This window comes from Sinocyclocheilus anshuiensis, unplaced genomic scaffold, assembly GCF_001515605.1.
Source record: "Sinocyclocheilus anshuiensis isolate Anshui unplaced genomic scaffold, SAMN03320099.WGS_v1.1 scaffold70, whole genome shotgun sequence".
Classification (NCBI taxonomy): Eukaryota; Metazoa; Chordata; class Actinopteri; order Cypriniformes; family Cyprinidae; genus Sinocyclocheilus; species Sinocyclocheilus anshuiensis.
Window position 1 is genome coordinate 1,726,135 of NW_015542377.1, and position 12,874 is coordinate 1,739,008.

General features: G+C 35.9%; 1 protein-coding gene across 1 annotated transcript in view; it reads right to left on the reverse strand.

Annotated features, from left to right (window-relative positions):
• cachd1 (cache domain containing 1) overlaps positions 1 to 12,874 on the reverse strand; it is a 78,959-nt gene that overhangs the window by 46,710 nt on the left and 19,375 nt on the right. Inside the window, exon 2 of the mRNA XM_016491412.1 lies at positions 2,254 to 2,316. Within this exon, the coding sequence (XP_016346898.1) occupies positions 2,254 to 2,316 (63 nt within the window). The remainder of the gene's footprint in view (positions 1 to 2,253; positions 2,317 to 12,874) is intronic.

A 12,874-nucleotide genomic window follows, 5' to 3' on the forward strand; every position in this document is an offset into this window, starting at 1 on the left:
TATATATATAAAAAGGATCATAAAATAGGTGTATTTAGTTTGAGAGCCTGCATAACAAATACATGAACTTAAATGAAGTTATTGATGCTCAAGGAGGCAACACACACAATATTAAGGAACGAGGGTATTCATACTTTTGAACAGGACAATATGTAAATTCTGTTATTGTTTTGTCTTGTAGAATATAGCTTCATAAGGGATGTAGTATTTTTAATAATAAAAAAAAACATTATGACCTCATTTAAAAAAAAACTGTTTACAGATTCTGCAAAGGGTACTTATAAGAAATAAAGTTTATGAAAGCATTATAAAAATGCAATTAAATTAAATTTGAATAATAATAATAATAATAAATGAATTAAATTTGATCAATAAATAAATACATACATACATACAATTTTGAGCAGATCCAAGTCCAACAGGGTACTTGTTAAATTATTATACTTATAAATTATTTGTGATAAAGTGGTCCTTGATCAATTCAAGCAAAAACCTGGTATGATCTCTGAAGGTTGTCCAAAGGTCAAAGGTAGGGGGTAGGGGTGGGAGATATGGCAAAAAATATCATATCACAATTTGTGATGTGTGTGTGTGTGTGTGTGTGTGTGTGTGTGTGTACCAGAATTTTATGTTTAATATTTCATATACTACTGAAAAATAGACTGGACAATCAGGGGCGGTTCTAGGGTGGATACACGGGATACACTTTAAAAATATATTTTTAAAAGTTACATTGGCTAAGTGGCTTTATTTATTTATTCATTTATTTATTAAAAAAAAAAGCCAATTATAGATCTAATTAAACATACAGGGTTCTATACACTTTTTTGTATTGCATAAATAATGTTGTGAGATTAATGTTTTAAATATAAAAACTGGAATATAGAAATATGAAATGATAGAAAAAAATAGAATGCTACTTTCAAATATGAAACAAAAATTGCCAGTAAGTGGCGGCAAGCCACTGTCTTAATAAGCGAGTCACTGAGTCATTTATTCAATCAATTCTTTCAAAACAACAGATTCATTCAGGAACAAAGTAAGAAACCGTTATTATGAATGGATCAGTGAATCATTGACTCACCGATTTGTTCAAATTCATTCAAATTCATTCACACTGATGTGTGTTGCTGCAGAGACGCACGACATGGTTTTGTTTGGAACCATTTTCTTTAGCGAAATAGAGCAAAAAAAGACAATATCGTCTCTACGATTTAAATCACTTAATATTTATGTCTGGGTAATTGAACTGTTGCCCTGACATGAAGAAAAGTCTGCCGCAGACCCTGTTAACCAAACCGTTCATATAATCACTCTAAATGCGTATGTGTGGAATACTGCATATAATTCTTATTAAATATCTATATTTATTGCTTCACAGTGACAGTGCTTAGCAACAAATAACCTAATTTGACAAATGGCAAAATCAGTATTATAGCGACAAGTTATACAGTAAGTTTCAGATACCTGAAGCAGCTGCTGTAAGTTTTTATCGATGGTTGGTCAGTTTACATGTCGGTCAGAAGTACGAGACTCAGTGGGCGGTTCTTGCCAGAAGTGAATGACAATGTAAGTTGACACTTTTGGATGTGCAGAGAGCAAATCTGCGGTTCTAATTTTAATGCGCATGAAAACTCAGTGATGATGCGTACAGGGCATAGTAATAAAATAATTCGGGGCTTTTTAAAATTGAAAAAAAAAATGTATGAAAAATTATGAGACTAAACGTTTCCTTTATGTAACCTTTTCACATTGAAATAGTGTACTCTAACACAATATGACAATTTCAGCATTAAGCCTTGAAAACCATGACAACATAACTTTAAAATAGACATTGATGCCATGAGTATTATACAAATACATAATTTTCCTGTCTCATTCTGTTAAATGTTATCCATACTGACAGACAGGCATGTCTGAAATTGAACAAGCTCTTTTCCTAATGCCGCAGAGTTTTAAAATGGTTTCTAATCAGAGAGTTTTGATCATGGGCCAAATGCATTGACGTTAGAAAGAGCTAAAGCATGAGCAACCATCTTCTCATTTCTCTAGAGCTTGTTAGGGAGGGACACAGTTCAGTCAATGGAGGTTGGAATTAGTGTTTCAGTAGAAAGCACAAAGATGGCTTCAAAGACAGCAGACAGCAACTGGAGAATTTTAATGAGTGTCCTTTGCCCCTCTAGACCACACACACACACACACACACACGCACAGCACTCACTCAGTATCAAGGGATGTTGATGAGTAACTCACCTGCTGCACCTCTGTTTCACCATTTGAAGTCTTCTCCGTGTACACAAAGGAGTTGAAGATTCTCTGTGTGGAAAAGAAGAGAGAACAGTTGCTGAAAGCTGACAAACAAAAGAAAGAAGCTGCTAGACTGAAACACAAGAAGAATATCTGGCAGAATTTATCCGTATGTACCAGGATTTTTGGTTAATTATTTTTTTGGTCATTTTTTTTAGTAGTGTGACAGTAGCTCAGTTGTGTTCAAAATAGTGTAAAACAGTTTTCCAGTAATGAGCTACTTTTTCCAAGATGCAACACAACAAAACACAGTTTTTAATATTCCATTGTCTTGCAAACACAACTTCACAGCAAAGTGAGCTGTTAAACATTCTCTCTCAAAAGTCTGATTCATTCTAGTAAATCAGTTCATTTGAAAGAATCAATTAAAAACAATTCATCGACTGGCAAACTGAAATTATCATGATTCAGTATTTCAGTATTACTGACAGTATTTCTATTTATTGTGAAACATTTAGTTAAAAATATTCATCACCAGGTTTTCAACTTAGATACACATTTGAACGTTTTTTTAGTTGAATTTAATGTCAACTTATTTGTTTGAATTTAATGTTTATATCCTAATTGTTTTTTGGTCAAATATAGCTTATGCTAACTGTTCTATATTATGAGTAGTTTTTAATTTAGCAAGCTACAGGTTCAAAGTAGCTTCCCTAAAAATGGTTTCAAAATGCCTCCTCACATTATATGCTCATTTGAATAATTGATGTTAATTACTAATTATATTTTTTTAGTGGCAAAATTCCTAGAGAAAGAGTGTGTTTACAGAATTCACAAGTTTCAGGTGGATTTCAAGTTTCATCTAGTACCTTTTACCTAAATGTACGTTTTGCCAACATGATGCTCAATCATAAGCACAAACACTAGATAAACACCAAAAGCCAACAATTACATAACATACTGCACAAAAGCTCACCAAACATTTGCTTAAATAAGACTTCAGGTGTTTTGTGTAAGGGTGTATTCACACCTGTCTTGTTTGGTTCGATTGAATCGACGCATATAGTGCTGTTATTTGCGTTTCTATGGCTTAAATCACTTGTTTTTAAACCACAATGCTTAAAAACGCATGCAAATGATGAGTTTTCACGACCATGGCGCACAGCAACGTGACGTGAGCGCGCTAAATAGGCTAAAGCTTGCCTAAAAAATTACCATGACTATGTTGGGAGAAAATAGTAAGGAGATATTTGAATTATTTATTAATATACTAGTGTTTTATGAGTCAGTGTCGCAATGAAGTTGATGATCCTGACTTGCCATCTCATCATTGGACGCGCCTTTAGAAAGAAATGCATCTTTACGGATTACATATTAAGAGTTTTTGTTTTGGATTTGAATTATTTCATTTTGTATTCATTTAAAGCTTTCTATAGATACAGTGGTGTGAAAAAGTGTTGGCCCCCTTCCTGATTTCTTATTTTTTTGCATGTTTGTCACACTTTAATGTTTCAGATCATCTAACAAATGTAAATATTCCACAAAGATAATGCAAGTAAATACAACATGCAGTTTTTAAATGATGATTTCATTTATTAAGGGAAAAAAGCTGTCCAAACATGTCTATAAGGAAAATATTCGCTGAGTTTCGGTGCATTTTTGTGAAGCGTTCCTGTACAAGACCGAGTCGGGAAGCGCATCCTATTTGTCTTCTTTATTTTACAAAAGCACAACATTTCTTGATATTGTGAGTGCACGGGAAGTCGTGGCCTAGTGGTTAGAGAGTCGGACTCGTAACCCAAAGGTTGCGGGTTTGAGTCTCGTACCCCACTAATTCAGAGTATGGATCACCATACTTGGCCACATGTCACGTCACTTCACTTCACACAAATAAAATCAAACCCTTTACAGTTCCGAACGATGTATTATTCTTACCTGTATGAGCAAAAATTACGGCATATTTAATTTGTTTCCACTGATGTCCTGAAGCGCGCTTCAGCTTCCACTCTCCGCACAAACGATTGGATATGTGTCGTTTATGCGCCTAATGTGCGCCTAATAGCGCACATTTATCTAGGTTAAATGTTTAAACTAACATTGTGATATGCTTTAAGTATTTTATATCCATAGATTTTATTTTCGGCAAGTCATAATTACAACATCATATGACATAGTCTCATATGATGCTCATAAGTTTCTTCATATTGCGTTAGTATCTGATAACACCAAATCAGTAAAAGAATAAAAATTGCACTACGAAAGATCTCCATGATTAGCCTGTTTTTGCACTTCCTGTTTTTCCCTGCTTGAGAATTTCTGTCCAATGAATGGATGACCTTAGCACACGTGTGGTTTTGTTTACAATTTCTGGTTCACTTGCAAAAAAGGGCAGTGTGAAAGCGAACCGCACCAAACAAAAAAAATCAACATTGTATTTGGTCCGGACCAAAGCAAGTGAACTAGCGGACTTTCCTGGTGTGAATACACCCTAAGCCTCCCAATTTCCATCTAAATGAGCTATGGAAGATTAAACTTTTCTATGTCTACACCTTACCATTGTAAACCTTCAAAAATAGCCTACAAGCTCAACAGTTCCTCACAATGACGATATTTGCTCTTTGCACACCTCATTACCATGGCAATCCTGACACGGAATATTGCTGCGGAATGTGTCATAACAACTTGATGGATTCCCACCCCATCCAAAAAAATCACTCACCATCAGGAGGACTGATGATCTTTAACACTTAAGAAGAGAAGAAACTCTTTTAGTCACTGTGTAATGCGTCTGAGGTCAGGGTGGTCACCCACATTAAAGATGATGAAACGGGCACATGTCCACACTCACCTAAAGTCTGGAATTTCATCACCAGCGCATGTTTATAAAAAGCAAAATAAACTGTGGGTGATGTATGAATGAGCCCCACCTTTGTGAATAAAGCTCCAGACACAGAAGCTGTGGAAAACAAAGTGAAACAAGAAACTTGTCATTTCAGACCCTTCTTGTAAAATAAACAGGCACAAACACAAATAGCACATCGGGCACCAGCACAGGTCTTTCCCCGGTGTGGTGGGTTTGTTTTTCGAACTGCTCCGATGGCTTTCACAGCTTTACCCAGGCCAGAGAGGAATTTCGCAGCTTGTAAGTTGAGAACCCTCTCAACAAATGTGAAACTCTTGAGAGGAAGGTCTTTGGAGGTAAGAAAACCGATAAAAACACAGGGCGCTAGACTATTATTATGGTTCCAACATTTCACCTAAACAAGGTTTCCCTTACAGTCGATTCAACCTCACTATGACTATGTTTTGTAAAAGATTTGAAAATTGTGTGTATGTGAATATGTATCTTAAGTTTCATAAACTGCAGTATGTATCACAGTAAAGGCTCCCAGATTATTTTGAATAGGACATGACTGACGTTTAATGAAGAAGTCAATAACGACTCTAAATGATTCCCAAATTAGTTTGATTTAAATAGCAAATTCACAAGAAATTCAAAATCTAAACATTAAGTTAGGCTTTTTATTACCAAGACCCCCATTGTCCACAAAAAATATTTGAAGTCCCCATGACTTTTCTACTTGTTTGTGATTTTCTGGATAAGGAATTTTAGAGCTTGGCATAACTGGAAAAAGTGTATTCTAAAAAAGTGCTCATGGAGTTAAAAGATTTGATGAATTTTCATGACTTTTCCTTTAGTCTAATTAAATCATTTTTAAAATTAGGCTACATCATATATCCAGGTTTTTCAAGTTCGTGGGAATCATGGTTCTTGTTTTGTCTTATTTTAAATCCTTTTAAGGCATCTTGAGGCCCCCTGTTTAAGAACCACTGCTTTAAGGAGACAATATGACAAAACTGATGATATGGATAGAAACAAAGTTTTCTCAACTGTCACCAATGGTGACTAGAATTTAAATTATTGTCGCAATTGTTTATCGTCACATCTGTGACCACTTTAGTCTCGGTCTGTAGCCCTGCAACAACAGAAAGAAACAGAGTAACATCAAGCTATGCCATCAGCAATACTCAGTGCCTGAACTTTACAAATCGACAGGACTCTTCAAGCCCTCTCCATGTTTGGACTATCCACCGTCTAATCCTCACAGACAAGTTGACATTAACATGAATGATAAGCTATAGGATTGTAAGCAATAACACATTGCCGTTCAACTAAGTGGGGACAAAGAAGCCTATGTGCAGCTGCTTTGGCTCAGAATGTGGTGTCCAGGGAGGTTATTAATCTTGTCAACCCCAGGGTTAATCTTGACTGCAGTTGAATAGATGTCTGGAATGACTGAACCTCATGCTGTCTTTGATCCAGGCTTGTCAAGGCTCCGGCACTCCCTTCAACAGAGGCACGGCAAGGCAGATTGACTAAAACCAAGCCCTCCACAGGGTGGTTAATTATATCAAAATTGCCATCTCCCTCAGCCAAAAAGCAGCCACTTAAGAATTATTGCCTCCACCTAAGGAATGAAACCCATAAGTTATGTCCATATTTCAATACACAAACAGAAAAATGCACCATCATTCCAAGCATACCTCATAGAAGTTGCACAAAGCTAATAGGCACAGATGAGCTTATTGGATATTAACTGCACACACTGTTCCATAAAGTTTCCAGGCATTGGTTGAGGAAACAGCTGATGCGCTGTGGGAGCGTAACAACACTGGAGCCGCGTCTCGGCAGCATCTCCATTAAAATGGTGCGATGGAGGGGGATAAACCTATTAGCAATTCAGTCATCTTCAAAGGCGAGAGCCCATCCAGCTAATCCTCATTAATTTGGGATTGTACAAGGGAGTGAAAGGGTGTGTTCACATAACGCAATGAGCAGAAAAGGTGCCGTAATCCTCTCTTTAGGCCTACAAGGTCTAAATCATTGGACTGACCCTCCCTTAACACTGCAGTAAAGATGTAGGTTAAAGAGCAGTAATGTGTTTTTGCTCTAAGGTAAGTCAATGTGAATTGCCATTTGCAACCCATATTAATTCTGTAAACACAACAATGAATAAAAAAAGAACTCAAATTTATTCATCTGTAACTTATTTGATAGCAAAAGTGGTCGTTACATAAAATAAGGTCACAATGATTGAGAGTTTGCTAAAACAATGACTAAACAAATATTTGGCCATGTGGTGACTATCCAAGCGATGTCATTGGAAAGGAAATGTTGTTTCAGAGGAAAAGCAAGTGGTTACATTCTAAAGATTAGAAAAATAATTCAACTAAATAATTTATTTATCATTATCATTTTAAGTTGAATTCAAGATTGCTCATCAGTCATGAGGGATGTTAGGAGATGTGAAATACGATAATGAAATATGACAGGGATAGTTCCCAAAAATTACAATTCTGTCATTTCTACTCACCCTCATGCCATCTGTGGAACACAAAATGTGATATTTTTGAAGAATATTTAAACTGTTTTGTCCATACAATGAAAGCCGTTTCCAACACTGTAACAAAACAAATGGCTTTCATTTTATAGACCGAACAACTGAGACATATTTTAAATATATTTTCTTTTGTTTTTCCACAGAAAAAGGAAAGTACTGTAGGTTTGGAATGAGAGGTCTACATTCCCGCAGGACCCGACCAGATTTATTGCGCCGCGGGATAAAATTCCGGAATAAAACGCGGTAGCGGTCGGTAACTCTGGTGTAATTTGACGGTCGGTCTAACAATATACCATTCCCGACGTCCATTCAGAACAGCATATCTGCGCTTTATTCTTATTGACCACCGGTATGCACTCGGACTGTTATGCACGCGCTGCACGCACGCTTTCTGCATCACGTTTTATTTGTGGGGTCTGTGTGCAGCATGTGCATAACGATGCTCAGAGCAGGCTGTACGGATGGAGCAATGTGTGTATGCGCTGTCCTTGAAGGACGTTCAACTCGGTTTTGTTTATATTTTGCTTAGCCTATAATTTTAAATGACAGATGTCGTATTTATTTTTCTCTGCGACACTTTTCCTACTGTGTTAACAGAAAAATGTCAAACGAATTTAGTATTTTGACAAGACGAATAAAAATAGCTAATAGGCTTTTTGTACAACCTATATTTTTTTCACTCTGCGACACTTTTTCCTATTGTGTTGTAAATGTTAAATGAATTGTATCCTGACAAGACGAATAAAAATAAGAAATAAAATGTTTGTACAACATTTTTATTTTCTCTGTGACACTTTTTTCCTAGGCCTACTGAGTTCTATAAAATGTTAAACCAATTTTGTGTCTTAAAATAATTCATATAAATTCACGTAAATAAATTCAAGACTTACAACAAGACAACAAGACGAATTAAATAAATACAATTTTGTGCAGACTACACTTTTATTTGTAAGCCTATCTCTCTTTCTTTCAGTAGTGGAAATTTAAATTAGATTCTGGAAACGAGATCTAAATTTAGCGGGAACGGTCGGGTCGGGAAGAAAATTATTCTAAGCGGACAGCTAATGAACGAAGAGTGAATATATAGCGGGAGCGGGTGGGTGCGGAATATAACCTTGCAGGAGCGGGTGGGAGCGGGACTAAAACAAATAGTCCCGCGCAGACCTCTATTTGGAATAGTATTGTCAAAACTATCGATGTCGGTACTTAAATTTTAAAAATGCATGAGCAATCTGTTGAGCGCATGAACACAATAGCCAATCAGAGCTGTTTAAGAATCCGCTCAACAGCGCTCAAAATGCTGGCATCGTCACATTTTTAAAATTTCAGTACCAACTGGTACCGACATCGATACTTTTGACAAAACTAGTTTGGAACAACATGAGGGTGAGTAAATGATTAAAAAAAATTCAGTTTTGGCTGATCCATCACTTTAAGAGATCTACTGCTGCTTTTAAAAACAAATGTCATCTAAAGCAAATTCATGACTGAAAATTCTTGCATACAATTTCACAATAAAAACAGGGAAAAAAGATTAAATGTCCTTAGCACTATAACTTGTTGTATTGTTACCTCATCATGTATAAACATTGTAAAACTCAATTCTATTGCAATGTTTTATACTGTAGTAAATCAGAAAAAACTGATTTAAAGTTCTTATATGCTCAAACGTCCCAATTAGGGCTGGGCGATATGGCCAAAAAAATTATCACGATACTATTGATATCACGATAGCATACATTTAAATCACGACAATTTATTTCATATCAGTCAATATCGATAATTATCACGATAAATGTCAAATCCTCATTTCTTTCAAGTTTAAAGCCAGATTTTTGCTCCAAAGTGAAAGTTGTAGAAACCAGACTATTAATTTTCCTTAACAAAATAAATATCTAAATAGAAAAATTTATTTCTTAGTTTCTGCATGTTCTAATGAGTGATATTGTTTCAAATCAAGAAACAGATTTGGGTTGCCTGATAATATTAATAATAATATCACTTTTTTGTCTCTTAGAAATGCACATTTGATAGTAGCTTGAGTTAGGATGCAGAGGTAAATTTTTGTGCATGATCAAAATCAGTAACATCAGTAAAAATTGTAGCAACCTCCGTTTTATATGGTTACATTTATTCTGACCAAGGATTTGTTTATTTTTATTTTTTTTAATTAAGCATTGGTCTCCTATAGTTGCATTTAAATCATGATAAACACAGTTAAAACCACACATATAGCACCTTAATACCATGGTAAAAATATAACTATGAAAAACAGTAGTCTAAAAACATTCAGTATAAATGCACACATGCTATAGCTTAATCACAAATACATACTAGAATTTTATACCATTACTCCTGTAATAAAATTCAGTGTTAATATCTCAAATTTCTGCCACAATACCATGGTGCAGTGAGTGTTACTACAGTAAATCCATGGTAAATGATGGCGATGTGTAGATTGAAAAGCCTTCTCACTGTCTCGTTGCACACAGTGTTTCTCCTGTTTGGCTTTAAAGTAGTTTAAAACACAGAGTCATTTGTGTTCATCGCTCAATTCACGATTCACACTGGATCTCACAGTGCTATTTAGTGCTCGCGTGACCGAGTAAACGCATCTGCTCTAGTGAGCTCATGCCACGCGGCAGTTTGAACTGTGATCCGAGCGGATAAACGGTCCGTGTGGCGCGATTCAAACGAATCACGCTGTTTCGTTCCGCTTTTGGTGCATAAACATTATATCGAACATTTATCGAACTCTTCATATTGTTTTATCGAGGAAAATTATATTGCGATAATTATCGTTACCGAATTATCGCCCAGCCCTAGTCCCAATGAATTCATTATGACCTACATTTATCTCTTGTATGTCATTTTATTTTCAATTATTTGCCTTGACTGTTTCTTTTTTTCTGGATGTACTGAAAACTGCCTTCAAATAAATGTGTTTTATGACAGTAACTGACAATCTGATTTGAAATCCCATACTTCCTCACTGCAGCTGACAACACCTATAGTTGCTTTGGCAGCGACAGGGGAAACTGGGTACAAACAGAGAAGATGAAAGGCCAGACAACAGAAGCCAGTCTGGGATGCTATTGCGATTTCCTGCTGCAGGTACCCCGCTCGCCCCCATCTCCCCCCTCCCCCACGTTCAAACTCTCAGAAGCAATGTGCTCATTGCACTACAAAGGCTTCTGCTCTAGAATGAGGCATCCTTCCCTGCCCTCTGATGTGTTTTTTTCCTCCATCTCTCTCTCACCCTCTCCCAGTTTCTAAGGATGAGCCAGAGACAAGGCAGCACTCTGCATCTGCACCTAAATGTGCGGAAATGCTTAATAGACACACTGGCACAAACCAAAAAGCAATTTGAATGTAACATCAACTGACAAATGAATACTGAAAACGCACTATAGATTGAACCACAGAGCAACAGATAACACAAATTTTGATTCCTCACTAACGAAACAGTACCATGGTATTATTGCGGTTTATTACATTTTATTATATAATTGGAATACTGCAAATACTACGGTGTATGAATATCATTCAGTAAAATCTAGGATTAAGAAATATAACTAGAAATTATATCAATATTACATCTTTTAAAATATATTCGATATTTATATATTGATATTTATGTAGTTGCTCTAAAATTTTATTTTATTTTTTATTTTTTTCAATAAAAGGAAACAATTTCAACCATCGTTGCCATAAGATTCAAAATGTATTGTGAAAAAGCAATCAAGGTTATTCACACTTTAACAAAATAGCCTAACACTATTTAATCATTTATATTTTCATTTAGAATTTTTTTTGTCTCCTAAATGTTTGCTGTCCCAATATATACATGTTGGTCCCCTTATTATTAGGCATACCTAATCAAATTATACATTACAGTAACACCAAAAAAAAATCTTACTACAACTAGTTCTTACAACAAACAGCCAAGAAAAAGTCTAGTTTAAAGATATGTCAAAAGTCAGATATTTGTGAGCTATGTCCTAAGTTATAACTTTCATGTTTTTCTTGCATACATTTTTCAATTTTGTATGAAAAAAAAAGATTCTTAACAGATATTGAAGTGTGGCTGACATGTTTCACATTAGCAGTGAATAAACTGAAGTGTGTGTGTTTGTAAGGGGGTTGGGTGGACGAGAAGAGAGCGAGTGTAAAATGAGTTCCACATGCGAGCATATAGGGGTGGACTACATTTATAATCTCACCGAGTTATCAGGTTAATGGAGCATAAGTTGTTTTAATGGTTCTATAATACCAAATCTTCTCAAACTTATCTGACCATCAGAACTGATGTAATGACACTGTAAGGCTGGAGCAAAAATGACTTTGGTTTCCACAGTTACGCATTACTAGCACAGACGAAACATTGCATTCATACACTTTCAAGGTCCTGGACCATGTGCAGTTCAGCCTATAAGTAAGTCTGATGACTGTCTGGATGTCTTCTTGAAGGAAAAAATTGTGGTATTACTATGAAAGTATATCTTAACACATCCAGCATAAATATTCTGTCAAGATAAGATATACAACAGGCCTCACTCAACTTACAATGTGTAGATATATCACCTACAGAAATAACACACCTTACGCCTGTGTGTTCTTGATCTGCTCTGGGCTGAAATTATGTTTTAGGCCGCCTCTCCAATGAAAGAAGAGATTGAGTGTCGGTGGACGGGCCAACAGAGCCCGGGGTCCTACAATAACAAAACCTCTTTGTGCAAACCCTGAGGGGCCCGTTGAGAGATCGGGTCACGGAGTGGATTCTCTCGCAGATCTCCAACTCACGGCAGCCCTGTTTTTTTTTTCAGTCCAGCAGACAGAATATAATTGTTTCCACATGTGAAGGGGGCCCAAATAACAATGACAACGGTTGAGAGGCTGAGTGTTTTATTACCTTGAATTTCTGTGCACAGCCATCGCCGCAGGCTTACAAGATCCAATATGCACAGCACATAAAAAGGAATACCTGTGTAAAAAGTGGTAAGCTATAGAAAAAAGGAAAAAGCTGTGTTGTCACTACATCTTATGTCAGTTGATCACATATTTTTTTTATGCCTTTCAAATTTAAACATTTGCTGTTTTTTTTTTTTTTTTTTCAAATTATGATGAAATGCATTTTAGCTGGCTAACATGGATGAGAATTTGCTGAAATGTGTGTGTGTGTGTGCGTATATATATATATATATATATATATATATATATATATA